Source organism: Vidua macroura, chromosome 16 (assembly GCF_024509145.1).
Source record: "Vidua macroura isolate BioBank_ID:100142 chromosome 16, ASM2450914v1, whole genome shotgun sequence".
Taxonomy (NCBI): Eukaryota; Metazoa; Chordata; class Aves; order Passeriformes; family Viduidae; genus Vidua; species Vidua macroura.
The window spans coordinates 15,624,352-15,652,120 of NC_071586.1; the positions used below are offsets into that span (position 1 = coordinate 15,624,352).

The 27,769-nt window shown below is 53.8% G+C and overlaps 3 protein-coding genes across 11 annotated transcripts in view; 2 read left to right on the forward strand and 1 right to left on the reverse strand.

Moving 5' to 3' along the window:
* The window catches only part of NHERF2 (NHERF family PDZ scaffold protein 2), a 33,265-nt gene extending 22,840 nt beyond the window's left edge, over positions 1-10,425 (forward strand). For both annotated transcript variants that reach the window (XM_053991749.1, XM_053991750.1), the window contains exons 3-7: positions 1,018-1,194; positions 3,182-3,335; positions 5,326-5,369; positions 5,840-5,902; positions 7,919-10,425. In XM_053991749.1, coding sequence (XP_053847724.1) covers positions 1,018-1,194; positions 3,182-3,335; positions 5,326-5,369; positions 5,840-5,902; positions 7,919-8,077 — 597 coding nt within the window. In that variant the 3' untranslated portion in view covers positions 8,078-10,425. The remainder of the gene's footprint in view (positions 1-1,017; positions 1,195-3,181; positions 3,336-5,325; positions 5,370-5,839; positions 5,903-7,918) is intronic.
* A 729-nt stretch (positions 10,426-11,154) lies between these two features.
* Positions 11,155-17,614, reverse strand: NTHL1 (nth like DNA glycosylase 1). Of its 2 annotated transcripts, none has more exons than XM_053991751.1 (6): positions 17,538-17,614; positions 16,058-16,278; positions 13,929-14,099; positions 13,428-13,587; positions 12,210-12,315; positions 11,155-11,623 (listed from the first exon to the last, which is right to left on the reverse strand). In XM_053991751.1, the coding sequence occupies exons 1-6, from the start codon at positions 17,590-17,592 to the stop codon at positions 11,500-11,502; spliced, it is 837 nt and encodes a 278-aa protein (XP_053847726.1). In that variant the 5' UTR covers positions 17,593-17,614; the 3' UTR covers positions 11,155-11,499. The 2 variants fall into 2 exon arrangements, 1 of the variants encoding a protein (XP_053847726.1); XR_008439586.1 differs by having other exon boundaries at positions 11,537-11,623; positions 12,210-12,356.
* A 55-nt stretch (positions 17,615-17,669) lies between these two features.
* TSC2 (TSC complex subunit 2) overlaps positions 17,670-27,769 on the forward strand; it is a 33,013-nt gene continuing 22,913 nt past the window's right edge. For 6 of the 7 annotated variants that reach the window (XM_053991606.1, XM_053991608.1, XM_053991607.1 and 3 more), the window contains exons 1-17: positions 17,670-17,735; positions 19,149-19,306; positions 19,840-19,926; positions 20,539-20,649; positions 21,250-21,394; positions 21,533-21,650; positions 22,131-22,179; positions 22,546-22,671; positions 22,982-23,055; positions 23,401-23,527; positions 24,178-24,321; positions 24,540-24,677; positions 24,869-24,972; positions 25,765-25,846; positions 26,706-26,861; positions 26,973-27,089; positions 27,618-27,740. In XM_053991606.1, the coding sequence (XP_053847581.1) occupies positions 19,169-19,306; positions 19,840-19,926; positions 20,539-20,649; positions 21,250-21,394; positions 21,533-21,650; positions 22,131-22,179; positions 22,546-22,671; positions 22,982-23,055; positions 23,401-23,527; positions 24,178-24,321; positions 24,540-24,677; positions 24,869-24,972; positions 25,765-25,846; positions 26,706-26,861; positions 26,973-27,089; positions 27,618-27,740 (1,839 nt within the window). In that variant the 5' untranslated portion in view covers positions 17,670-17,735; positions 19,149-19,168. Of the gene's footprint in view, positions 17,736-19,148; positions 19,307-19,839; positions 19,927-20,538; positions 20,650-21,249; positions 21,395-21,532; positions 21,651-22,130; positions 22,180-22,545; positions 22,672-22,981; positions 23,056-23,400; positions 23,528-24,177; positions 24,322-24,539; positions 24,678-24,868; positions 24,973-25,764; positions 25,847-26,705; positions 26,862-26,972; positions 27,090-27,617; positions 27,741-27,769 lie in introns of those variants that run through there. The other variant, XM_053991612.1, reaches the window with a different exon arrangement.

A 27,769-nucleotide genomic window follows, 5' to 3' on the forward strand; every position in this document is an offset into this window, starting at 1 on the left:
CACTTTGTTCTCCTCTGTAAAATCCCTCCTTGAGGGGGTGAAGGGTTTGGGAGGTTTGGTGTTTCGTGGTGCCTTTCAGCCAAGAGAGGAAGGAGGGGGAAATTGCTGCCTGGATTTTTAATTTGGAGGGAAAGGCTGTAAGAGATTTCCCTGTGAATGTGATCCCAGACAAATCCTCTCCGTGGGCAGGCAGGGAGCAGCGGTGCTCCTGCTGAGGGAAGGTTAAAACTCATCCAGGGGGGATGTTTTCCTTAAACCCTGGGTGAAAATGAACACCCTGAATCTCCAAGGTGCCTTTTCCAGGGATGTGGTGCTGTGCCACAAGCTGGAGCTGCCTGGCACGAGGGCTGCTGGTGGGAATGTAGTGGGTCCTGAAGAACCTGGAGAAAACCAGGATTTGTTGCTCCCTGGCCACCCCGAGGAGCCATAAAGCATTTTCCATGGCATGAGGAGAAGCACTGAGCTCCTGACGTGCCCCTGTGCTGTTCATCCTGCCAAGCTCAGCCTTCCCCAGCTGCAGGGAGCTCTTGGATGTTCGGGTTCATGCTCCGGGTTCCTCCTGGGGAGGGAGGGGATGGCACCAGTGGGTGATGCCGCTGTCACCGAGACCAAGGGAGTGGCACTGCCTTAAATACCTGACTGAGGTTAATCCCAGGTCTGGGTGAACCTGAGCAAAGCACAACTGGGCCTTGGTCCCTCCCTGCCTGGGGCTGGGGCTTGGCCGCTGCCGGGGGGGTCCCAGCCTGTGGGTGGATTAATCTGAGCCACTCCTGCTGAAGGAAATGCATTTTTTGTTTTGTTTTCATCTTTCTGGAGTGGTTTTGGACAATTGGGTTTCGAAAATAGACTCAATGAGAGGAAATCCATTTGTTAACCTGTCCCCAAGCTGAGGACGGGGGGCAGATACGGCGCTTCCTCGGGGCTTTCTTTATGGTCACATCTGCCCGAGAGCCACCCCAAAGCCATCCATTAACCCCCGTGCCTCGTCTCCCCCACCCTCTCCTCTCCATGAACCAGGATTTAAACGGCCAGAAGGAGCTGTGCCCACGTCTGTGCCACCTGAAGAAAGGCCCCAATGGCTACGGCTTCAACCTGCACAGCGAGAAGTCGCGGCCGGGGCAGTTCATCCGCTCCGTGGATCCCGACTCGCCAGCGTCCCGGGCAGGGCTGCGGCCCCAGGACCGCCTGGTGGAGGTAACGGGGGGGGGCAGCAGCACGGGTGGGACCCTGGGCAAGCTGGAACCACCCCCAGCCCATGACCTTCCCCATCTGATCCCCCCTGTGCTCCTCTCACTCGGAGTCCTGAGGCTGGCGGGGCCGCTCCGCCTCTGTGCTCCCTCCTCTCCTGCCAAGCGGGCATTTGTGGGCTCTGCACAGAATTACAGAGTGGAAACTTGGAATTCCTTAGGCTGGGAAAGCCCTCCAAGACTGCTGAGTCCTGCCATTCCCCAGCACTGCCAAGGCCACTTGTGTCCCCAAGGTGCTGTGGTGGCTCTGGCTGGCACCAAGGAGGGTTGGGCAGGGGACTGTGGGCACAAGGCCAGGTTGGTGCTGCCCAACTGAGCTGATGCCCTGCCAGGGAATGCTTGGAAAAACAGGAGAAGAGGCTTTGCAGAGATTCTAAGACACAAAATCATGAAAGATGGGGGAAAAGTGTTCTTGGAAGCATTTTGCTGGTTACCACGTGCTGGACAACACTTTTTGTCCAAGATGGGGCTGGGAATTGCCCTTTCTTTGGCTTGTGGGTTGTGTTGTTCCTGGAGAAGGAGGTTCCCCCACCCAGAGCTGCCTGTCTGGGCAGAGGGCCAGGCAGGGACTGACACAGCAGCCATCACCCCTTTCCCTGTGGGAGCACATGGATATCCCCTGCTTGGGCTGTTCCCCAGGAACTTGCACCCCAAAACCACCCCATAGAGCCCAGGCTGTGGCCCTTGCTCCTGCCTCAGAGCAGGAATGGGATTTGCACTCCTGGAAGAGCATGAGCTGGGAAAATCCTGAGACCAGAGCACTCTCCTGCTTTGCAGGCCCATGAAGAATCATTCCCCAGCCCGTGGGAGCTGCTGCCTCTTCCCAGCAGCTGAAAGTTTAATGCTGGGAGCAGCGTGGGGCCGGGGCACGGGTGGCAGTGGCTGGGTGGTGTCACATCCAGGGGTCGTGTTATTTATTGATGGCCTTGGCCCAGGGCCTGGCACACACAAAGCAGCTCGGGGTGAGCTCAGAAACCCGATCCCCTCCCTGCCTGCTCTTTGGGGCTGGCATAAATATTTGATGCCCCCCAGCCCTGTGCCAGAGTGGGGGCAGAGCAGCCCTGGGCATGGATTGGGGTGAGCTGGAGTGGCAGGACAGGGATGGAGAGGGGCTGTGAGCTGGCAGCTGAGGCTGGCAGCCCCTGGAATGGGGGGGCAGAGCCTGGAAAGGGTTTCTTCTCATCCCAGCCCTTGTAGCTGTGCCCTGAGGAGCAGGGGGAACCTGCTTCCCTGCAAAGGGGATCCCAGAGTTTGGAGCTCAGGCTCTGCTCGTCCCTTTGGGTGAGGACGAGCACTGGGTCGTGCCGAGGCTGTCGGGCCCTTCCCGGCGGGACAAAGGGTGATTCATTGCCACCGAACAATGTCCTGAGTCACCATTGTCCCCTCGCTGCAGGAACAATCGGGATCACGTTCCCTGGAGGTCCTGGGAGGGATGAATCCCTGCCCCAGGCACAGGGACTCGCCCATCAGGGGCACAAAAATCCCCGCAGGGGCATAAATTTCCATCGCAGAGGGTGAAGGATGGCACGGTGATGCCACAGGACATGGGGGTGCCCCCAGCCCTGTGCCTGTGCCCACAGGCAGTCTGGGATTCTGGGGCACGTCCAAGGGGAAGGCTGGGTTTGACAGCACCAGAGAGGGCAGGCAGAGGGTGTTGGTGGGAGCCTGGGGTCTGTGATTGCCCATGGATGTGTTTGGGATGCAGCCAGAGGTGTGAGGTAACAGGGAGGATGCTCTGGCAGGACACTGAGGGGGTTTAGGAACCTCCCCCCATACTTAGCTGGGGAGGGGAAAGGAAAAAGCCTGCAGCCTTCCTATCATCCCAAGAGGAATAAAGAAAGGAAAATGCCACCCCTTAGGGACAGAGGGGCGTGTGGGAGGCAGGAGCAGCCCCGCTGGGCACAGGTTCGGGTTGTGACGCTGTCGCTATGCAGGTGAACGGGATAAACGTGGAGGGCCTGCGGCACTCGGAGGTGGTGTCCCACATCAAATCCAGGGAGAGCGAAGCCAGGCTCCTGGTGGTGGACCCCGAGACAGACGAGTACTTCAAGAAGCTGGGGGTGACCCCCACGGAGGAGCACACCAAAGGTGAGACCTTCCTTTCCCAGGCTGAGCCTGCCCCGTGACTCACGGTGCGGCGGGTGGGAGCTCAGGAGGGAGAGTCACATTTCCCTCCTGCCTCATCCCTCAGTAGTTTCCTGAGCACCACCCAGCTATTTATAAATAGTGAGAATACACCCTCAGCCAGCCAAAAAGCACTTTGTTGCTTTTACACGGTGAATGATTAGCTCTGGAACTCGCTGCCACCAAGGGACTGAGGTGTGCTGGGGTTTGGGGGGAGCCCTCAAAGCCAGGTTGGACAGGGCTGTTCCAGTGGGAGGTGTCCCTGAGCTTTAAGGTCCATTCCAACCCCAATGACTCCACGATTCTCTGATTCCCTGGTGGCTCTTTGCTCCAGTGAGGGAGCCTGTGGGCACCTGGAGAGTCCCCGTGCAGAGGGAAGGGCTCCACGCCGGCTGGTCACGGCGTGCCTGGGGCAGGAAATGTTTTCCAGGCTGCTGAAACCTGGCAGGGAAAGCTGCTCATCCACTGCCCAACCTGCCCCACTGCGGGTGGGGCCAGGGCTCGCAGCCTGGCCTGTCCCCTGCTCAATGGGCAGCTCTGTTTCCCAGCACAGCTGTTCCTTATCTGATCCCCGGGATGCTCAATGGGCAGATTTGTCCCCAGAAATGGGTCAGGCCCTGCTGGGGAGCCACAGGGTGTCAGATGCTCCGAGGAGGAGCCGGGGCTGGCTGCTGGCACTGCCATAAAGGAGCCCTTGTTCCACCAGGGAGGGGACAGAGCCCTGGGGAGGGTGGCTGGGGGCTCCAGGCCCTGCACGGAGCAGGAGTTGGGTCTGCCTGGCACCTGCCAGGTGCCAAAGGGCTCTGGTAAATTCTGCTGTTTGCTGGGGAAATAAGAATTTGCTGAGAGGAAATAGTAATTGTCCTCTTGAACTGGTCTGCTTCGACCTCACACTGACACTTCCCAAGCCTTGCAGCTCGTCCTGAGCACCTCAGCCTTTAACCAAATCAGTGGCTTTTAGATTAAATATTTCTAGATATGGCTAATTTGGTTTTCAAGTCCAGTCCCACTTGTCTTATTCCATGTCATCTGAAGCTTTTCATTTAAATAATCTAAAATTTAGCTACTTATGATACCAGAGACATAAACATCTGTGTGAGCTGACTCTTCTCATACTCAGAGCTTATCCTACTCTAAACACAAGCAGCATTCACTGCAATAAAATATTTAAGGATCCCAAAGCCCCACGGAGGTTTTTGCGCCAGCACACTCTCAAAAATCACGATTTAGGTTTATTTTTCTGCTTTGCTCCAGAAATCCCTGCAGTCTGCAGTGATGCAGCCCCCAACCAGTCCCTAGGGAAAGCGTCCATGCTTGACATGATTCAGTTATTAATCCTGTCCCAATTAACACATCTGTTAGTCTGGGACAGTGAGACACTGGGGTGATGACTTGATCGTGGTGACTGGCAGCTTAAATGCGTAAAATTTGCCTTTGTGTGGGCTATTGTTAGAGTAAATCATTGGAAGTGAGCAAAAAAAAAAAAAAATTCCAGAGTGCTTAGGGAGCAGGTTGTGTGGCAGACACTGTTGTGACAACACCATGGTGCTGATTCTGATGAAGATTTTTGAGCTGACTTTTAAGATTTTTGATTAAAGAACTTATGGAAAAAAAAACTAATGGTCCAAAAAAAAAAAAAAAAAAAAAGGAGTGTGCTGGTGGCTATAGAAGGAGGTTACATGGTTCTCTTCCTTGCAGATGTTTTCTTCTTATCAAAAGGGTGAAGTGGAGTGAATTCAGGGGATCTGGCAGGGATGTGGTTCTAGAAGGGCACAGGGAGAGGGGCAAGGCTTTTGTGTGGGCTGGGAAAAACAGCACAGGACAAAGTGAAGGGGCAGGATGAGCTGGTGGGTGGGCAGGGAGGAGGAAGGTGTGGGGTGGCAGGTGATGCTGCTGAGGCAGCAGTCCCAGCTGAGGGTGCTCACTGTGTGTTCTCTGTGTTTACTGTGCCCAGGTGTGCTACCCCAGCCCATGACCAATGGATCTGCACAGACTCAGGTGAGTCCTCACCTGCCCCAGAGAGGCAGCAGCCTCAGGGATGTGTTGGAGGGACCAGGAGGGATCAGGGTCTGTCCCTGCCTCCCACCTGTGCCAGGTGAGCCTGGATGCTCAGGTCCCCAAGGCTCATTTAGCTCAGCTTTACTGCTGCCTGGTTTTAATTACTCCCCACTACAGCTTTAATTTAGGGGTTGAACAAGGCCAATTTCACCATTTAATCCCAGGGAGAGAGGAGGAGGAGGTGGCAGTGTCCCAGTTGTGGCAGGATGGGACCACGCTCTGCCTGGGGCTGTGGGAGAGCAGCAGCTCTGCTGGGAACCCCAGGGAGCTCCCCTGTGTGCAGGGTCCCCTCAGCAGGAGCATCCCCTCCCTGCAGGCTCCATTCCATCCCTGGAGCAGCCCAGCCCTGGGGCTTTGCTGTGTTTAACTCTGCCTGGCAAACACCAGACTGACATTTTCCTTTCCTGCAGCTGAACGGAGGATCCACATCTTCATCTCACAGCGACCTGCAGAGTCCTGGGAAGGAATCTGAGGTACAAACCCCAAACACCTCCTGTCCCTTTTCCAGCCTGCTGTGGGGACAGTCCTGCCTCACCGTGCTGGGTAGTGATGAGGTTTCAGTTTATCTCCCAGACTTGGGTTCACTTCTACCCACCCAGCAACCAAAACCCAGGGTTTTCTCTCATCCCTGGCACTCTGGGGGTTCACTGGCAGCTTCTTGGGCAGTGATTCCTGCTTGGGCAGTTTGGGAAGTGAAGGGATGTCTGCAGGGTTTGGGATCTGAGGTGTACTTACACTGATGAGCCACAGCAAGGCTGGGGATCCGTGAGGAACACAGCTGTGAGGCTCAAGTGCTGCTGGCAGGACAGGCTAAAATTTTAAAAAAAGCCAATTCTTTTTTTTTTCAGTTTGGAGCATGGTGAATTTATCACGGTGTTTAAAGGAGGGGAGGAGTTGTTTTTTGGTGGCAGGCTGGGCTGAAGGGGTTTCTGTGGTGTGGCTCGACACTGGAAAGGGACAAAACTTGTTGGGCAAGGTGAAGTGGCAACCAAAAGTCAACACAAGGCACAGATTGGCATTCTCAGGTGTTAATGATTTAGCAGTTTTTTTTTCCTCTTAAAATAAGAAGTGGGGATTTGTATTAAGAAGTAGGGGATTTGCAGAGTGCTCAAAAATTTCTCTTTAGCACAAGGTTCTGCTATGAACAGAGCAAAGTCTCCATGCAGGTGCCCTGGGGGGGTCTCTGCCATGCTGTCCCCCCACCCCAGGACACTTGGGAGCAGGAATGTGCCAGCACCAAGTGCTTGGGGGGCCTCTCTGGGCACCCAGAGCCTCTCGGGCACCAGCTGTGGCCAAGTGCCTGCAATCTGCCACTTTCCCTGAATAATGCATGTCCTGATGCAATGCTCTGCCCTGGCAGATCCAGGCTGGGCCCTGTCCTGTGGGGAGCCTTGTGTTGTCCCCCCGAGTCACCCTTGGGCTGCTGCAGGGTCACTGCACGACAAGTCAGAGTCCCTGGGGTGGAGAAGTTGGAGGAGGGAGCTGTGCCAGAGCCCTCCTGCCATGGACTCACCCTGGGGCTGTTCAGGGCTCCTGTCCTGGCAAGAAGGCAAATCCCTGGGGGCGTGGGGGTTCCCTGGGCTCACTTTGGCTCAGTTCAGCCCAGCAAGGCCAGTGCTGTTATCTCCGTGCTGGTGGAAGGCCCTGCCCAGGTTATCAGCAGGGTCTGTGCACTCAGTTTCAGAGCTGGGCATGCATGGAGGGGCAGCAGTGCCAGCAGGAGAGCTCTGCAGTGTTTCCCTAAAAGCAGAGCTCTCCGTGCTGTGTGTTTACCCACAGCTGACACCAGTGCAGCACCTCCTGTGCTCCTGCTTTTCCACTTCCAGCTGTGCAGTCACACAGCTTCAGGCAGGAGAAACACCCCCACAAAATGCAGTGTTGCAATCAGCTCCATGGTCACACGGATGCTGTGAAACCATGGGCATGGCACAGGGAGGGGGCTTTGACCTAAAAAAACATCCCAGAGCATTTGCTTATTGTGCAGGCTGGAGGAAATCTGTTGCTGTTGAGGGAGGGACAGGAATGAAATGACTTTGTGTTTAGAAGGTAAAAAATGAATGTTTATCTAAAGTACATCTCTCTTTTCTAGAGAATATTGTGAAGACTAATTTTATTGGTCTTAAAGTAAAATAATTTTATGCTATTGGTGTACTGTGAATAGTACACGGTGGTAGAACATGTCTATAAACAATATGAATAGAAAGAGAGATAATAGATAGTTTATATTCTTCTTGGACTTCTTCTCAGCAATCTTTCTCCTTTTCTCTCTGACTGAACTGAGAATATCCACAGAAATCCTTCGTGGGAGGGGTTGTTAAGCCCTGGAGTGCCCGGGGAGCTGGTGGAGTCCCCAGAGGAACACCTGGGTGTGGCTCTGGGCTGGTGACAAGGTGGCCATGGGGCTGATGATGCCAGGGGGGGGTTTCCAGGCTGGGGGATGCCCCGAGGGGCCGCGGGCAGCTCTGGCAGCTCTGTCCCTTCCCTCGCAGGACGGCGACACGGACAAGAAGGACCCGTTTGAGGAGAGCGGGCTGAGCCTGAGCCCCACGGCCGCCGAGGCCAAGGAGAAGGTGAGGGCCAAGCGTGTGAAGAAGCGAGCGCCGCAGATGGACTGGAACAAGAAACGGGAGATTTTCAGCAATTTCTGAGCCCTGCTGGTGCCCCCGGCCGCCCCCCTCCCGCCCCAGCTCGGACGTTTCTGAGGGGCCTCCGCCCCGTCCTTCGGTGTCCACGTGAGATGCTTTGTGCTCTGCTCTTCACTGGTTGCTTTTACAAGGCGTATTTTAAAGTCCTTTTTATTTTTATTTTTTATTATTGTTGTTGTTATTATTATTATTATTGTTACTCACCAGCGATTCTCATAAGAAAAAATGTGACCAAAGCTCCTTTTCTCGCTTGCTCTTGAGCCCGGCTCCGGCTGCCCGCCGTCCCCCGTTCCTGTGAGAAAGGACTGGAAGAATTTTAACTCTTGTTTCTTACCTGCATCATTTAGGCTTCTGTTACTTCTTTTTTACTGTTTATGTGGGGTGTTTTTGGCTTTGTGGGTGTCCCAGACTGAGCCCCAAGGGATGCTCGGTGCCCCTGTGGGGACATCTCACAGCTCGTGGTGGGGGTGCCAGGGACCCCCTCCCCAGCTCCCCGTGCCCAGCATTGGCTACTCCCACCATGGGAAAATGGACTGTGGCTGGAAATCGTTTGTTGGCTTTGCTATTCAAGCAAAAATGTTTGTTTTGTTGGGTTTTTTTTGTTTTTTTAATGAAGTCCCATGTGTTTCCAGTTAGTTTAGGAACATCTCCCCGCACCAGCAGCTCCTGCCCAGGCAGTAAAAACCCATTTTTCACCCCAAACAGCTCTGCAGAGGGGAGAGGGTGGGGTTTAAAAGCAAACCCCAACCCAAAGGCCACAGCTCTCCCCACCTGCAGCCATGGATGTGGCAGGAGAAGGAGGAGCAGGGCCAGTCCTGCCCCACGGAGCACGAAGATGAGAACCACGAGATGCCACAAAAACCCTTTGGACAGACCTGGAAGTGGGGATGATCCAACATCTGCTTCCAGGAGGGAGCCCAGGGATACAGCTCTGAGGCTCAGTGCTGGGCACGGGGGCTGCTCCAGGTCCCACCTGGGCTGGGATTTGGTGTCCCCAGCCCGGGAGTGTCGCCGTGTGAAGGACACGCTCCGAAGCCGTGGGGCTGCAGGTGGAGCAGGCACTGTGTGATGGAGTGGGCAGCACCTCTGGCTTCCCGTGGCCTCCTCCAAAGCCTCGCTCCGGGCATTCAGAGTGTATCTTTAAAGCACTACAGATGAAGTCCATTTAAGCTCTTTGTTGCTGCCTCTGGCTGTGTGGGTGAAGGTGACTCAGCCAGCAGCGCTCCCAGGAAGCAGAGCTGAGTTACCAGGGCAGGGGCTGGGGCTGCCCCACTCCCTCCCACGCTCCAGCAGCGACCCCAGCCCTGCTGTGGGAACACAAAGCCACTTTTCCCAGCGAGCTGGCCATGGATGAGGTGTGAGCACAGAGCTGTGGCTGTGCCCTGCCTCACTCCAGCATTCCAGGGTAGAACCCTTGGCTGGTCAGTGTGCTGCGGGTGTGGGAACGGCTCTGCACGGATTTCCTAAGGTATTTCCAAACTGTGGAGCTAAAAGGTGCCTTATGCCATCCTCTGCTCTCCTCAGCAGCGGGCTGGGGCTCAGCACAGGGTGTTTGGCTCCCCTGGGTGGCAGCTGGTGCCTGTGGCCTTACGCTGCTGCCAGGAGAGTGTGGAGAGCCTCAGGGGTGAAGGAGATGAGTTCTCTCGATGCAAGTTATCTTTTAGGATTGTTGATGGGCTGAACAGGTTGAAAATAATGACTTTGGAGAGGAGCTGGTGCAGGTGTTTGGCTGTGGGTGGTGAGACAGGCACTGGGGTGATGAGGGATGTGGAGAGGCTGCCTCCCCTCGGGGCTCTGCCATTAACAAGACACCTCTTCCCCATCCCACTTCAAGCTACCTGCTCTCTTTCTGGCCCCCAAAATACTGTCTTCTCTCTCCGGGTAATGCTTGGAAGGAGCCCTTCTTTTCCATGCCGTGCTTCCCGTCGCCAAACCCCGGCAGCGCCCGGGCTGCGCGGGGCAGAGCTCTCCCAGGACAGCCTGGTGCACGTCACACAGCACAGACCTGGTCTCAGCACCCCATTTCTCACCCCAGACTGCTGGAGTTGAGTGGGGGGGAAAGAAAAAAAAAAAACAAACAAACTTGTGTAGTGTTGAATGTAGATCAAAAGAAATCAGGTGTGCGAATCCGTGTTGGTAAAATTGAAAATCTTAATCTCTTAGTCCGTGGAAACTGCTCCTGGTTGAAGCATGACTGCATTCCTGACATCTTGTTGTAGCTCAGTAGTGATTATTCAGTTCCTGTACACTTAACTTGGAGAAGAAAAATCAATAAAGTCTAAGGCTGGCAGCAGCATTGCAAACCCACCATGTACACTGTAATGTCAGTAATAAACTCGGTTTGCCATGTACCCAGCACTTATCTGCTCCTTCCTCAGCTGCTCAGGGAGCCCGGGGCGGAACTGCAGCCCTTTAGCACATTGTAAACTTTGCTTCCTCTTTAAAGAGGAGCTGGAATTACGCCTTTGAAGCTCCACAATGAAGTCAGCACTGCCCTTTCTTTGAAGAACAAAACGCAGGGGTGGTGCTGTCCCTCTGTCAGCTCCTGGGGACACAGCCTGGCTCTGTAACCCTGGTGGCACACACAGAGTGGCACTGGCTCAGCTCCTGGCCCTGCTCTGCATCACCCACCCCCTGTCCTGCTGCCAGGACCCAGAGGTCGCTCATCCAGGCAGTGATTCCCCCTGCTCCTGGCTTGGGAAGGCTTCAGCTGCACCTCAGAATCCCAGGATCACCAAGGCTGGAAAAGATCTCCAGGATCATCAAGTCCAACCTGTGCCCCATCCCCAGAGTGCCACGTCCAGACCTTCCCTGGACACCTGCAGGGATGGGAGCTCCACCACCTCCCTGGGCAGCCTCTTCCAGGGTTTAACAACCTTTCCCATGAAGAAATTCCTCCTGCTGTGCCCCCTGGCACAGCTCTTGTCCTGCTGGCAGCACAGCTGGTTCCGTGGCAGGGCTGGGCAGGTGTGTGCTGCCTGCTCTCAGCCTGGCAGGGCAGGTTGCCATGGTTCAGCCTTGCTGAGGTCACCCCACGTTCTCCTCCCCTCAGCCAGTGTCACACAAAATGCCAGCAAACCTCGTGGGTGCAAAAAAAGCCCTCACCACCTTTATTAAAGGAGTATTTACAAGCAGCAGCAAGTCCCTGAGGACAAAGCTTTTCTCTCCAGTGACTCAGTGTGGCACAGCTGGGCCGTGCTCAGCCATTCACCCAGGCTGGAGCCTTCAGCTGTGTCCCAGCAGGACTGCTGCCTCTCAAAGCTCCTTTTCCCTCTGGAGAGCTGAGCATTGCCAGTGGCTGTTCCCTCGAGCTGCTGCAGCAGGCTCCTGTCCCCTGCAGTCACACTGCCAGCCCTGTGCCAGGCCCAGCTTTAGCAGGGCTCAGCCCAAGCAGCTTTGTGGCTCTCCCAAGGCTGGATGATCCCTCAGAGTCTCTTGGCAGCTGGGCAAATGTCTTGGTTGAGGCACTGGCTGCAGCGAGGCTTCACAGGCAGGCAGGTCTGCTGCCCAAAGCCCACCAGGAGCCAGTTTATCTCCTTCCAGAGGTCCCTGCAGTGAGGGGACAAACAGCACTGGTGCCATGCAGCTGCTTGGAAGGGCTGAGGAACAGCCTGTGGTGTTAATGGGATCCCTTTCCCTTTCTGCCTGTTCCTCCTGGAGGTGAGTCCCAGCCCTCCCAGCCTTGCTGATCCCTGCTAAGAACAGCCCTCCCAGCCTTTCCTGGTCCTGCTGGGCTGGGGGGAGCAATGCCTGTGCTCAGGCACATGCCAGGTGTGGAGATGTCCCTCTGTACGTGCCAGCTGGTGTTTGATACTGAAAATTAACCACCAGTGAAGGCCAAAATCCAGCCCTGGGCTGAGGCTGCTGTGGCCACTGGGCTCAGCACCTGGCTTGGGTCATGGTCAGCTTGGTAAGGCAAAAATCAGGGATCAAGAGCTCCACTAGTGGTGACTGATCCATCTGACAGCAACACAACCACCACGCAGGTGAGATGCTGCTGCTGTAGCTCTGGGACAGGTGAAACACCTGCAGCTACTGCCAGCCTGGCAGGAGGAAGGAGCCAAAATGCAGTCCCTGAAAGTGCCCCAAGCAGGGCTTTGTGCACACATGGCTCCTGCAGCCAGCAGGGGCTCACCTGGGCAGCCACTCCTCCAGTGCCACCCGAGTCTCCTCGGGGCTCTTGGTCTCCTTCTTCACCCACTTGAGCCTGTTTGAGATCCTGTGCACGTGGGTGTCCACAGCTGGGGAGGGAGAGCCCAGAGTTTAGGTGGGGCAGGCACACCTGAACGGAGAGAGCAGAGCCAGAGCTGCCTGTGACAGCCCCCAGGCCCAGGGCAGGGCTCCCCCTGGGGCAGCAGGAGCAGCTGGCTGGGGCAGGAGCACAGGGCAGGGGAGGCTCACTCCAAGAACAAACATTTTCTTCCCTGGCCTGGAGCCAAAAGCATTTGGGGCGTGTGGCTGTGTCTCCCCAGGCTCACACAGTCGGAGCCAGCCTCTCTCCCAAGGCTCCCCTGCTCCACGGAGCAGGCACAGGGCCTGGCCCCTGTTCCCTCTCCACATTCTCATCCTCCCGGAGTTTCAGCTGAAGTTACGCAAATTGTGATCTCTGCCCCTTCCTCTGCCCGCATGGAAAACACATTTCATAATACCCACCAGCAGAGAGGGCTTGGGAGGCTTAGAGCAGTGTTTATAATGTGCTTTGAGCTCAAAAGCTCTGAATGCAAAGTGTATTATTGTTAGATCAGCAGTGATAAACCTGTCTCTGGGGCTAATTGGGCAAACCCCAGGAAATTGCTGTAAACAGGAAGACTAAGCCTTGCCTCCCAAATCAAAACCGAGCACACAATTATTTGGAAAGCTCTTGGCTGGTTTGGCTGCCTCTGGACTTCCCTCCCCCACAGCAGGAGAACAACAGACCCCAAGGGCTGCTGGATGCAGGGCAGGGGCCACGGCCTGTCCAGCTGATGGTCACCAGAGGGGCTGCAGGATCCAGCTCCCACCCACTCGCTCCTCCTGGCTTTCCCAGGGTTCTTCCACCAAGCAGCACATCCTTTTGGAATACTCATCTGCCCCCAGGGGCCCCAGGCCAGGACCTGCAGGTGATGGTCCAGCCCCATGTGGCACCAGCTCCCCAGGGCTGTGACTTCCCTTGGGAATTTCTGCTGTCAAATCTGGGGTGAAACAGCAGCTGCTCAAATCCTGCAGCTCCCTGAGTGAGTGGCTGAGGGTCACATTGCTCCCCCACCCACATACCCTGCACCAAAGGGATCTTACCAGGCTGCAGTGCTTCCCCTGTGCCTGGGGAATGGATGGGGATTTGGGAGAGGGATGGGAAGAACACAGTGCAGGTTACCTATCCCAGCCACGCTGTCCCAGGCAATGTGCATGGCCAAATGGGCCATTTTGGGCCCAACTCCTGGCAGCTGCACCAGCTCCTCCACAGTGCTGGGGATGTCACCCCCGTACTTCTGCTTCAGGATGGCTGTGGTCTGCTTGATGTACTTCACCTTGTTCTGGAAAACCAAGGGGAAAGGCACACAGTCCAAGCTGCCCTCCAGCACAGGGAAAACAGACACACAGCCCAGAAAAGCAACCAGTCCTGAGTGTGTGTTACAGGTGAGGCCACACATGGGAGCTGTGGAGGAGACAGAGCCTTGACTTCTACATGAAATGAAAACGCTGAGAGCTGGGAGCTCCAACCTCCCTGCACACTGCAGGCCCTGCAGCCAACATTTCACCCTGCTGGCAATACAAAGCCCCAAAACTGGTGTAAAATCCAGCTTCTAGCCCGACTCCTGCCACAGGGAGGGCACAGGGGGGTTGCCCCGCGTCCCTGTGGCGCTGCTGCACTCACCCTCCAGAAGCCCACGGGATAAATGATCTGCCCCAGGGTCTCATCATCCATCTGCAGCACGCTGTCCACGGTGAGGCCGCGCCGGCGCAGGCGCAGCATGGCAGCGCTCGTCACCTGGTCCTTGGTCTGGCTGGACAGCATCAGGGCCAGCAGCACCTGGTAGCGCATCACCTGGTGGTGGTGTTGGACACAAAGTGGGTACACAGAGGCTTGGGAAGTTTAAAAAGAGCCAGTTTTATTCAAACATCTGGTGTTTATAGAATTCCAAAGGTGGACGTGGATTGGAGGATGGAATTGCCACCTCTCCAACCACACTGGTGCAAAGATCAATCAATCATTTCTCTCCACACACAGAGAAATATGAAAACTATTCTATTTATACATGAAATTGTGTGGGAACTTTGACTCTCAAATATGTAAACATTATTAGAAAGTCAAAGAAGTTTTATGAGAACTTTACAACTTTCAAAAGAACTATAAAAGAAAACACTTTTTAAAATCAGGGCAACCACCTGGGGACACAGGGGACACTGAGACGCCCTGGGGGGATCTGGGAGGATCCAGCACCTCTGGCACCACCCTCAGTGCAGGGTGTGCTCCCACCCTTCAGCCCTATCCGCCTCCAAGAGACCAGAAGGCTGCAACAGGAATAATCCACAACCTTTGAATTCCACCACCCAGTAAAGGGAGAAAAGAAACACCTTCCAGCTCAGCTGTCAGTAGCTGTGAGAGGGCAGGGAGCAGCTCTGCCTGCTGGGATCTCACTCCAAAGACACCAGTGCTGAGCCACAAAGGGCTGGACAAAGCTTTTCCTGAGGATGGCATTCCCAGGAGAGCCACAGGATGCACAGGCACAAACGCCCAATGATTTTTCATGCATCTGTTGCAAGCTGCATCTTTAAGCAGCTTTTGAAAAGATCCCAACCCTTTCCCACTAGGATTCAGTAGGAACTGGGTGTCTGGCTCCAGTGAGCTCCTCAGGGAACCAACTCTGAACAACTGGGAAGACAGAGACTGGGAGAAGAAAAGACAAATCCCAGGAATTCCTCTGCTGCAGCCACGCAGGGTTTAGCCAGGCCATCACCTCCTATTTCCCAATTCTTTCTCCCCAGATGTGACTCCATCCCACCAGAGTGAGGAGGATGATGCAACTAACCCAAGATGACCCGGGATAACGTGGGACACAATCCTCCCTCCAGCTCTCCTGCAAAGTTTACAAAACCACAGGTGCACCAGGAAAAATCCCTGCGTGCGCGGAAGCAGGATAATCTCAGGGTACAAAGAAATGGTCTGAGGAGCTGAGGGTTACAACACCCACTTCTTCTTGGAAGCAATAGCGCAGCTTCCCCAGGGAAAAGGAGCTATTTCCGTGTGGTCCCCTGGCCCCACAGCTGCCAACCCACGTGGCTGAGAGCGTGTGATGCTCTCTGGCTCCGGGGTCACAGCTCATCCTTCTCCCCAGGGACCCAAGCCCAGGGCGGGATGCCAGCAGCAAGGACAGCATTCCATGTGCCGAGGCTGTCCAGCTGTGTCCTCCAGAGCCCTCCCTCAGAGCCCAGCACGTCCCACTGCTCCTCTGAGCCTGCCTCTGGATGATCCCCACATTCCCACTCCAGAGGCTCCTGCTGCTCCAAGTCTGTGGGGTTGGATTAGCTGGTCTCCAAAGTCCCTTCCAACCCTATCAATTCTGGCATTCTGTGATCCTCACATTCCCACTCCAGCGGCTCCCACTGCTCCTCTAAGCCTGCCCCTGGACACTCCCAATATTCCTCCACATTCCACCTGGCTGAATACTTTCCTTGGACTCCTACAGAGATTTTTAAGGAAAAAAAAAGAATGTGGCTCCATGCCCTGCCAGCCAGCTCCATAAAGCAGCGCCGCCCCTCACATTCATCATGTCCTCTGGGACCAATCCCAGCCAGGAGTCCTGATCCCATATCTGACCTGGAAATATCCCAAGTGGGACAGATCCAGGGGCAGCATGAGCATGAGGGAGGCTGTGTTTTGCTGTGCCTGCCGGAGCTGGCAGCAGGACGCTGTTCCCTGTGGGGATGCTGTTACCCATGGATGCTGTTCCCTGTGGGGATGCTGTTACCCATGGATGCTGTTCCCTGTGGGGATGCTGTTACCTCTGGAGGTGCACTGCTGTCGTAGCACCTCTGCACTCCCATCTCATCCACGGGAGCATCCCTGCTGCTCCTCATGTCCCGGATGCGCTGCAGCTGCTCCCGCCAGCGCGGCGGCTCCCAGCGCGCCCGCTGGGGCTCGGCCCCATCGCCCTGCCCCGCTTCGTAGGCGATGGCCAGGCTCTTCCTCCTCCTGCTCTGCCGTGTGCCCTGGATCTGGCTCCCTGCACGGCACAGCAGAGATTCCAGGCTGCAGGAAAGCTGCCTTACCCCTCACAGAGCTCGGTTTCGGCCCCGTGTGCCACCAACCACCCAGGGGACCCTGACCAGGGTGAGTTCCCTGCCCTTAGTCCCAGCCCAAACACTGAACGTGCCCCGGTCCCAGGCAGAGCCAGCACGGGGCGAGGGAGGGCGGAAGGACCTGTGAGACAGGTGGCAACGGGTGACAACAGCGGGGTCGCACGTCACGCGACGGGGACACGTGTCCCAACACAGCTGAGGCTGCTGGAGGTGCATCCCCAGCCCAGGACAGCCACATCCCTCGCTCCAAGGGGGTCGTGACAAGGACACCCAGCCCCTGTCCCCAGCCTGGTGCAGCCCCAGCCGCTCCCCGTGCCCAGCACAGCCCCGATCCCCCTTCCCAGAGCAGCAGTTCCCCCTCTCACGCACGCCCCGTGTCCTCGATCCCCTCTTCTTGTACCCTCAGGAAGCCACGATCCCTCTCTCATACTCTCCATCCCCTGTCCTGTATCCTCACCCCTGTCCATACTCTCCATCCCCTGCCCGTACCCTATCCCCTGCCCATACCCCCATTCCCTCCCCATACCCCATTCCCTGTCCCGTACCCCCATTCCCTGCCTGCACCCCATCCCCTGCCCGTACCCCATTCCCTCCCCATACCCTAATTTCCCTGTCCCATACCTCCATCCCCTGCCCGTACCCTAATTCCCCTTGCCCGTACCCCATTCCCTGTCCGGTACCCCATTCCCTCCCCGTACCCCCATTCCCTGCCCGCACCCCATCCCCTGCCCGTACTCCATTCTCTCCCCGTACCCCATTCCCTGCCCGTACCCCATCCCCTGTCCCGTACCCCATTCCCTCTCCATACCCCATTCCCTCCCCGTACCCTAATTTCCCTGTCCCGTACCCCATCCCTCCCCGTACCCCATTCCCTGTCCCGTACCCCATTCCCTCCCCATACCCTAATTTCCCTGCCCGTACCCCATCTCTGCCCGTACCCCCATTCCCTCCCCGTACCCCATCCCCTGCCCGTACCCCAATTCCCCTTGCCCGCATCCCCATTCCCTGTCCCGTACCCCATCCCCTGCCCGTACCCTAATTTCCCTCCCCGTACCCCATCCTTGCCCGTACCCCATCCCCTGCCCGTACCCTAATTTCCCTCCCCGTACCCCCTCCCTGCCCGTACCCTAATTTCCCTGTCCCGTACCCCCTCCCTGTCCCGTACCCCATTCCCTGCCCGTACCCGCGCTGCCCGCGGCCGAGCGCAGCCGCCGCAGCCCGGGCCGGGCCGCGCTCATGGCGGCTCCGGGAACTACCGGGCCCGGGGCGCAGCGGGGCCGGAACGGGCGGGGCGAGCACGGGGGCGGGACCGGCACCGGGCCCCGAGCGGAGCGGGCCGGGGCGGCGGGACCGGGCCGGGCCGGGCCGGGCTGGGCTCGGGGTGAGTGACGGGGGGACCCGGCACCGGGGAGGGGGCCGCGCTCTGGGGCCGCGCTGTGTCCCCGCTGCGTGTCCGGGGGCTGCGGTGCGACCCCCGTTGTGTTCGGGGGGTTTGGGATGTGACCCCCGTTGTGTTCGGGGGGTCTGGGGTGTGACCCCCGTTGTGTTTGTTGGGGTCTGGGGTGTGACCCCCGTTGTGTTCGGGGGGTCTGCGGTGTTTAACCCCCGTTGTGTTGGGGTCGGGGGTGTTTAACCCCCGTTGTGTTTGTTGGGGTCTGCGGTGTGACCCCCGTTGTGTTCGGGGGCTCTGCGGTGTGACCCCCGTTGTGTGTCCCTAAGCGGTTGTGGCGTGTCCCGGCTTGTCTGGGGGTCGCGGGGGGACAGTGTGCCGTCGCCCGGGGTGGGTTAGGGCTGTGGGGGTCCCCAGGGCGGTGCACTCCGAGTGTCCCTGGGGACAGAGGGCTGGGGGCTGCCTGTGTCCCCTGGTGACATTGCCAGGGGTCCATGGCGTGTCCCCTGGTGACATTGGGCAGGGTGCCATGGAATGTCCCTTGGTGACATTGCCAGGGTCTATGGCGTGTCCCCTGGTGATATTGTCAGGGGTCCATGGCGTGTCCCCTGGTGACAGTGCCAGGGGTCCATGGCACATCCCCTGGTGACATTGCCAGGGTCCATGGCACATCCCCTGGTGACATTGCCAGGGTCCATGGCACATCCCCTGGTGACAGTGCCAGGGGCCATGGCGTGTCCCCTGGTGACAGTGCCAGGGTCCGTGGCGCGTCCCCCGGGATGCAGGGACAGGCTGTGTGGTGCATCCCCGGGAGCAGCAGGGATTGCTGTGCCCAGGCTGTGGGAAGGCCATGGCACGTCCGTGGGCACAGAGGGCTCTGGGGTTGTGCGGGGTCGTGTGCCCAGGGCAAGGGGAGGCACTTTCTGGAGGTTGTTGTTGCAGTGGCTGTCCTTGTTCTTGCCCCATCTTTCTCTTGCCGTGGCAGCACTTGGATGTTCCAACACTCAGAGCTGTAAGTCCTCCCTCACTTCCACATGGACAGCACAGCACGGTGAGCTTGGCCTTTGCTTTGGGAACAAGTATCCAGCTCACACCCTCCAAAAAGTGTGTGCACGTGGACATAGTGCAAGAATCAGCCTGAGTGCTGGGCTGGGCACTCACGGCTCCCAGGAAAGGTGATCCCAAAGGCCCCGTGTTCCATGGGGAGCTGCAGATGTGAGTGCTGAAGGCAGGAGCAGCACAAGCTCCTTGTGTTTCCTCAGTGTTGGGCTTCTCCCGTGTTTGAGAAGGCTCAAGACACCCAGGCTCTTTGGAAAAGCCCTGCTGTGATGCTGTTATTGGGGTTTTCCTGCTGAAATATTCCCCTTGGGCCTCCCTTGCCAGATCCCTGTTCTGTGTTTGCAGGGCCTCAGCGCTTGGCAGCAATGGCAAAGCCTCAGAGCAAGGATTCCGGGCTGAAGGAGAAGTTCAGGAACCTCCTGGGGCTGGGAACATCCCGGGGGAGCTCCAAGTCGTCGGAGGGCAAGCAGACAGAGTTTATCATCACTGCTGAAATACTCAAGGTGTGAGAACTGAGTGGAGTGAAGGCGGGGGTACCTCAGCTGAGGGCATCAGGAGAGCTTGCTCCTTTCCTGGGTTTTTTGGCACTCAGTTCCTCTCCATCATTCCCTCTCCTGAACTCTCAGTTCATTCTCTGGTGAACTGGATGTAGAACTCACCTAGTTTGCAGCTCCAGCATTTGAGTTATTCACTCTTTGAATACTTTGGAGATATTTGTTATGTTGGGCTACAGGTTATTTCCCTGTCCCCTTGATTTTTTATGGTCTGAGCTTGATGAAGTTTCTGTGGTGGCAATTTCCACAAGCTGGGAACTGTTTCTGTTTTATGAAAACCTTACGGTTCTGTGGAAATGAAGAATAAAATAATTGATTCCAGTAATTGGTACCACAAGTCTGTAAGCAGAATAGTTGGCACACGAGGAGGAAAATACAAAAAAAAAAGGGAGAAGGAGACCAGAATTCCTTCTCCCCTTGGAGAAATGGATAAGTATTTCTGGTAAGATAAACTGTTAGCTTATTTCTCCATTTCTTTCCAGGAACTGAGCATAGAGTGTGGATTGAGTAACAGGATACGAGCAATCAGTCAAATTTGTGAAGTGGCAAAAACCAAAAAAATTGAAGAGGTGAGTTCCAAAGTGTTCCGTGAGTATTGGAAGGATGGAAATACAAGCAGCAGCTCTCAAACTATTGTAAGGGACTCCTGTTGTTTAGAAAGCTTTTTAAAATGGGTGATCCCAGAGGCTGCTTTGTGCTGTAAAAGGGAATTAGTCTGCCCAGCCTTCCAGCTCTGCAGCAGAGGGGATGGAGCTGTTGGGCTTCCTGGACCTTCCTGGAAGGAGAATGCTGGGGATATTCGGGACAGCTCATGGGAGATGATGTTTGGAGAGGTTTCCTTATCTCCTGGCTCATTAATAAGCATCCCCCAGTTGGTTTTGGACTCCTCTTGTAGCTGGCTGAAGGCTTCTGCACAAATATTCCCACTTGCAGTGAGTGTGGAATGAGCAATTGCAGTTCCTGGGGCGTAGGGCTGGATTTGGTGTCTCCTGGGCTTGATCTGAGTGTGTGACCAGGTGGGTGAGTGTCCCTCAGAACAGAGAGCTCCGCACGTGGAACGCCTGGATCTTCGCCAGGGATTGCCATAATTCGTTGTCACCTGCTGGCTGGAGGTCCTGGAGGAGCTGGGCTTTCCTGCCTCATGCTTTTGCTTTGGTTTTGGTTTTTGTTTCTGCTCCCAGCACGCCGTGGAGGCCGTGTGGAAGGTGGTGGCTGACCTGCTGCAGCCGGAGCGTCCCGCCGAGGCCAGGCACGCCGTGCTCCACCTGCTCAAGTCCATCGTGCAGGGACAGGTGACAACAGCCCCACGGGGCAGGGGACACTGACCTAAACTGGGCTTTGTCAGGGGGAAATGGGAAAAGCACCAGGGAGCTCTTCTCTGCAAAGGTTCATATTTGTAATTTCGGTTGTGCCTCATAAATGAGAAGAGGAAGCATTTTAGTTTTAAGTCTTGATTTGACCTCGTAGCAAAACTTTTCACACAACTCACAGAAAGCTGTTCTGGTTTGGGGTAACGCTCTTGAGAAGGAGGAAATACTTTGGGTTAAGTTCAGCATAATTCAGCAGATTTTATGTGGTCTTTGCCCAGACCTTCTAGTCCCAGTTTGCAGCTGGTTTTGATGTTTCAGGTATGCGAGGGGTTCTGTGTGAGACACTGCCAGCCTGGCCAAGTTCAGCACACAACGAATTCTTCAGATTTCCCAACGTGTTGCACAAACAAGGGGCTGAATCAGCCCAAAGTTGTCGTTCTCAGTGTTCTGAGAAAACAGGGGTGGGTGCTTATGAAGAGAATAGGCATTGATTCAACAAAAAGCTGTTTTAAAACATGAAGATTGCCGAGGTATACCTTGCTAATGTCCAGGCCTTAACCCCTTCCCTTTTTTCATTTGAAGGGTGAGAGGCTGGGGATCCTCAGAGCCCATTTTTTTAAGGTTATTAAGGATTATCCCTCCAATGAAGATTTGCACGAACGGCTGGAAGTGTTCAAGGCTCTGACGGAGAACGGACGATACATCACCTACCTAGAGGAGGAGCTGGGTGAGTGTTGTCCCAGCCCCTCTTCAGTCTGGGGGGAATAAATCCACGCAGAGGCACCCAGTGATAACAGAAAAAGGTCGTGCTGTCATCCCTGGGTAGAAGGCCTATTGTAACAGGGTTTTTTTTTTCCTTCTTTAGCTGATTTTGTGCTGCAGTGGATGGATGTTGGGCTGACTTCTGAGTTCCTCCTGGTTCTGGTGAACCTGGTGAAATTCAACAGCTGCTATCTGGAAGACTACGTAGCTGACATGGTCCAGTGAGTTGTTTTTGTTTGTTTTTTTTTTTTTTTTTTAACTCCTACCTGCTTATTCCTGGTAAATTAGAGAGAAAGTTGAAGGTCAATATACAGACAACTGGGATATTTTTTGTCCTCATCTGGATCTGTTTCATCCTAGGTGATTTCTGACAAATATTTGATTTTCAGTTCTTGCGGTGTTCAGATCTGTTTTAGTTTAACTTAAAGTGCTTTTCCCATTCTGTGGGGTGGGCCTGTTTGCATTGCTTAGTCTCACAAGGATCTGTGCTGTTGAATTACCTGAGCTGCATTTAAGTCTCCCTTGAACTTTATAAAAGAGCCTGCAGAGCTCAGTGTCCCTTGGGGTGCCACCAACATTGCCACAGGAAGGGCAGTGAGGAGTTAAATAAAATGGCAATTAACCTGACTGTTCTGGCTCTTTGTAATTTGCCCAGAATCATGTGGAGCAAACAATTCTAATTAAATGTTCTTTCTTAACAGCAAGATCTGCCTCTTGTGCATTCAGACTTCATCATCTATGGACATAGAGGTCAGTGATCTGAGTTTCTTTTAGTACTGCAGAACTCTTTGAAGTTCTTTGTAACTTTTACAAACAAAATCAGATCATCAGACTCTGGGTTTATTCTCATCTTTCAAGAGAGCTGATGCAATATTGTGTTATTTGTAAGCCAGTAAATCTCATACCCTATTAATTTATTCCAAAGCAAACAGAGCATCAATCAATTTGATAAATGAATGGACAATGCTTTTTAAAAAGGAAAAAAAAAAAAAACAAACCAAAAAAATCTTCATCCCGTTTGACTTCCAGAAGATTTCCTGGGTGTGCCAGGTGAGGATTTGACCTGATTGAATCACAGGAAAGTGTACAACCATTTTGTCTTTCCCTTTCCCAAAGATTTCCTTGCAAGTCCTGGATGCAGTTGTTTGTTACAACTGCCTGCCCTCGGAGAACCTGCCCGTGTTCATCATCACCCTGTGCCGCACCATCAACGTGAAGGAGCTCTGTGAGCCCTGCTGGAAGGTCAGAAGCCCTGCTTGCTTTCATGAGTTCACTCCTGGATGAAGTGTCAGACTTACCTGTGCACATCTGCCACCAGTCTCAGCTTGGTTTTAAGAGTAAATTAAAAACTGTTGAAGTATTGAAGGGATCAGCGTCCATGGGATTCAAGTGCATGGGATTCTCCCCTGGTTTCAGCTGCTGTGACAGGCTCCTGTCCTGGCTTGGGAAAGGCAGGACACATTTACTGCAGAAGCATGGCCAGTTAAATCCATGTTTAGGCCACTGAGTGTTTTAACAACTGGGGATTGAGGTGTTCTCTCTGAATTTGCAGCTCATGCGCAACCTCTTGGGAACTCACTTGGGACACAGTGCCATCTACAACATGTGCAGGATCATGGAAGACAGGTAAGGGAGGAGGATCCAACAAATCAAGGAATTCAGTGAAGTCCTGGTGAGATGGATGGGGAGTCACCAACCTCAGTAGGACAAGCTGAAGGTTCTGGTGCTTAGAAATAATTTCCCTTTCTAGTTATGCTGCTGAAGTGCTCATTTAAGGCCTTTCTGAATTTAATTTCCCTCTGTTTAAAGTTGTGGTGAATGATTTTCTGCTTTTCATGTTTCTCCATTGCTGTGCAAGGCCCTGATGTGTAACAGCTGGGAATTCCTGTTGGGACAGTGCATATTCCTATTGACTTTGTATGCTGAAATAACTGTGGCATGGTCTGAGTCTTCCCTTCCCCCTGTCCTTAGATCCTACATGGCAGATGCAGCCCTGCTGAGAGGAGCTGTGTTCTTTGTTGGGATGGCTCTGTGGGGGGCTCATCGCCTCAATTCCCTCAGGAACTCCCCCACTTCAGTGCTGCCTTCATTCCTCAAGGTAGGTTGGGATGCTGGGGGAACTTTTTAATTACTTGGACAAATTTAAACCAAAAATGCGGCCCCCTACACCGAAGAGATCTTTGTAGGCCTGGAGGACGAGAGGGAGAAATTGGGTGTGGGGTGAAGCAGGGAGAAACAGTAAAACAAGTAAAACAAGAGGATTTATGTCTGTAGCTGAGGCCTCCTCCTCGCATATCTTTGGCCAGAAAAGCAAAGTCTGAATCCTTTCTAGCAAATACCTACATTGTGGGTACTTCACCTGAAAAATTAAAATACAAAGCAACAACTTTCACTCTTCCCAGTGGGTGGTACAAAAAAGTGAGGGAGAGTGTCTCCAGGGGCAGCCTCAGAGCTCTCAAAAGTTCCTCATCTGAGTGCCTCAAGCAGGAATCACTGGCTTTAACCCCCTTGTCTGCCTGTAGGATGGGGCTGTGCCTGCCATCTGAGCTACAGCTCTCTGAGCAGGAGAGCAGAAGTGCTTGGAGAAAGTGGTTCTGTGCTGTGTCCTTTGTGTGCAGAGACTCGAATGGATTTCTCTCAGGCCTCCAGGCTGATTTCCTAATTAATAAGGCGTGTTGCAGTGGGGTGCAGAGGGTTTGTGGGCTCTGCCCCCCACCTGCTCACTGACTCAAGTGCTTTGGCTTCCAGGCCATGACCTGTCCCAACGCAGTCGTGTCCTACGAGATCGTTCTGTCCATCACACGCCTGATCAAGAAATACGGCAAGGGGCTGCAGGCTGTGACCTGGGATATCCTCCTGGACATCATGGAGAGACTGCTGCAGCAGCTGCAGGTGCCTGTTGGGCCTGCCTGGATGTGCTTTCAGTCCCAAGGCTTCGCCAAAAATCGTTCTGCAAATTGATCTGTTTGTGCTCTCTGGGGAAATGGAAGCTGAGAAAGGCTTGGCCCAGTTCTCACTGCTGTGGTTCTCTTGAGTTTGCTGTTTGTATTTAAAATTAGCACTTTTTGGCAAGGTGGAACTCTTTCAGGAATGGTTTTGTCTTTTTTCAGGTTCTGGAGAGCCAAGAACTGAAGTCCATTGTACATGATCTTTTGACCACAGTAGAAGAACTCTGTGACCAGAACGATTTTCATGGCTCTGAAGAGAGATTTTTTGAGCTGGTGGAAAGATGTGCTGATCAGAGACCAGTAAGGCTTTCTTGTTATCCTCCTTTTGGGTCTGTTCTGTTAGAGCTGAAATTTGAGAGTCCTAAAACAGGAAATGGTCGGAAAATCCCAGCAAGGGCCTCCATGAGCCTTATTCCCATGGAGGGGGTTGGGGGAATGGATTTGTTATGTTTGCTTATACACTAAAAACATTGTTTGGTCTTTTCATGAAGGAATCTTCTGTGTTAAACCTGATAACATACAGAGCTCAGTCCATCCACCCTGCCAAAGATGGCTGGATCCACAACCTGCAGCTCTTAATGGAGAGATTCTTCAGGTAGGAAATCAGAACTTTAGGAACTTCTTACTTTTAAGAAGCACTTTCAAGTGTTTCTTGCCACCTTGTCGTGTTAGATAATCTTGTTTTCTGAAGTTCTAACGTTCTGAAGTTCTAAGTTAGTAAGTGGCTGCTGAGAAGAGTGGTAGTCCCAGGGCACAGCACATGAAAGGACTTATTTAACAGAAGAAAAGCTTTCCACTGAGTTCTTGATGCTGCTTTTTTCTTCTTCTCTTTCATTCCATTCAGTACTATTCCAATTAGCTGAGGCAGTTGTGTTCCACTCCACAGCACTTTGTAGTTCTGACACCAAACAAGATTTTCCTGTTAAGCATTAGGATTGCATATGGTTATCCAGTATTCCAGTTATCTGGTTTTGAATTGGTGCTCCCTGAGGGATTCTGTGCTCTGAAACATCAACACAGAGCAATAACAAACTTCTGTCTCCTCTGTGAAATGCTGCCAAAGAGCAGCTCTTCCTCAGTGCCATGTGTTTGGTTTTAAATTTGCTCACCAGAGCACTTGTTCCTTTGACATGTGCTTCCTGGTTTGGATTGGAAATGGGAAAGCTGCAATTACAGGTCTGCAGAAGGAGCAAAAGCTGAACTGGGATTTGAATTTCCAATTGTTCCTGAATCTGATTTCGGGTGTAGAGACATTAACTGAGGGCTCAGCTGATCTCTCATTGCTCCAACTCAGAAGAAGTTTCTTGTTTTACTTTTCTTTTCCCCCTTCCCTAAATACCAACAACTCTTTATTTTGCTCATTTTGGATTTGCTTTTCCTGTTTTAGGAATGAGAGCCGTAGTGCTGTTAGGATTAAGGTTCTGGATGTGCTGTCCTTTGTGCTGAGCATCAACAGACAGTTCTATGAGGTGGGTGTTTGCCTGGGGGTCCCAGCTGAGGTCTCAGGTGGGTGGGAAAGCCTTTGGTGGGGCACATTGTCATGGGGGTTTCAGGTCACCTCTGCCCTTGGGGGAGGCACAGCCCTGGCCTCTAAATCTCACCCCCACACACCTGTTTCTTTGGGATGCTTGTGGGGGGATTTGCCATTATTTGTCCTTAGCTGGATACAGGAATGTGCAATTTGCAGTGGGAGCTGCAGGGTTTTGAGGACAGACCCGGTTGTGTCTTGGCTTCCCTGTTTTAAGGCCATTAATTCCATGTCCATTTTGTTTTGGAAGAATTGACAGTCGATGTGAGAGGTGCAAAGCTGATTTAAAAGCTTTTTCAAAGGATGGGGACTGGACAACTGAGCAGTGACTGGCCTTGGTGCTTGCAGTTTAATTGCTGTCCAAGATGGAAATTCTGTGAGAGAGGAGTTAGGGAAGAGCCCCAGGGATATCTTGAGCTCCTCAGGATGTGCCTGAAGTGTCAGAGGGCAGGAAGGGGCAGAGATGCTCCTTGGACTCCTTCAAGATTTGTGAAAATGTGAAGCTGTTGTTGTTTCCTCTCTCTCTCAAAAAAACCAAGGCCTAGTAATCACTTGTCTGTTTGAGCCTGGGCTGTCAAATCTATAGGTCAGACAAAACCCAAAGCACTGAAAAGTTCAATAAAAGTCACAAATATCTGGAGGGTTGGCAGACAGAAATACCTGTTGGATGGAAGAGGAGATGAAGGAATGGAGCAGTGGAGGAACAAGCCTGGTACCAAAATAGCTGAGTTCTTTTGTTTGCAATTCTTTCTCTAACGTGCTGAACATCTGACAGCTTAGGAGGGTCTGTCCTCTTGCAGGAAGAGCTGATAAACCTGGTGGTGATCTCCCAGCTGGCTCACATCCCAGAGGATAAAGACCATCAGGTCCGAAAATTGGCCACTCAGCTGCTGGTGGACCTGGCTGAAGGCTGCAACACTCACCACTTCAACAGCCTGCTGGATATCATAGAGAAGGTGAATTTCCCAGCAGGGGTGACTTCCTGAGGCTTCCCTCCCCTTCCAGCATGGAAATAGAGAAAGGATGTGCTGCAGGTTTAAACCATGTGTTGCTTTTCTCTTTCAAAGGTGGCTGCACATTCTCTGTCATCTCCTTCTGAACTGGAAGAGAGGGACTTGCTGTCATATTCAGCTTCTCTGGAGGATGTCAAGACAGCAGTTCTTGGGCTCCTGATAATTCTTCAGGTAAATGCTGCAGAGCATTAAACACAATTTTTTCATAATACTGCTGGACTTGGCTTTTTACATAACTCTTCTGCTGGAGTTGGCTTTTTAGATAACTCTTCTCCCACTACTAAATATTCTGACTTTGAACTATTTAATATTGTAAGTCTTGTTTTGGTCAGTCCTTTGATGCTGAGCACTGTGGGACTGTTTGCTAAGTGTTGTATTTTCTTACCTCCCATTGCACAACCCAGATGAGCACGTTTTCCTGTGTGGAGGGAGAATGTGGCCATAAATGAGCAGAAAGGAGGAGTTCAGAACCTTGAATAGATTTAATAGATCTGTTGTGTTTGGGCAGTGAAGGAGAAGAGCAGGCTGTTCTCTGGAGCAGCCAGAGCTGCTCTGGAGTCTTTGCAGAGGTTCCTTCCAGAGCCACCTGCTCATGTTACGACGAGGATGAAGCTTTTGCTGCATTTCTGCTGGAATTGGCAGCGCAGCCCCGGGTTTGTGACAGACCCCTGGGGCTGGGCTGTGTTTCTGTGCCTGCAGACCAAGCTGTACAGTTTGCCCTCCAGCCACGCCACGCGCGTGTACGAGATGCTGATCCAGCACGTCCAGCGCCACTACAAGTACTCCTACAGCCTCCCCGTGGCCAGCAGCATCAGGCTGCAGGTAGGAGCAGCCCCTGTGCTCCCAGAGCT

Coding starts and splice junctions, on each gene's coding strand:
- NTHL1 (XM_053991751.1), bottom strand. CDS start 17,592: ATGAGCGCGGCCCGGCCCGGGCTGCGGCGGCTGCGCTCGGCCGCGGGC. Junction 13,588..13,928: donor ATCCCGTGGGCTTCTGGAGG/GTGAGTGCAGCA, acceptor TTGGTTTTCCAG/AACAAGGTGAAGTACATCAA. Junction 11,624..12,209: donor CTGGAGGAGTGGCTGCCCAG/GTGAGCCCCTGC, acceptor CCCTCACTGCAG/GGACCTCTGGAAGGAGATAA.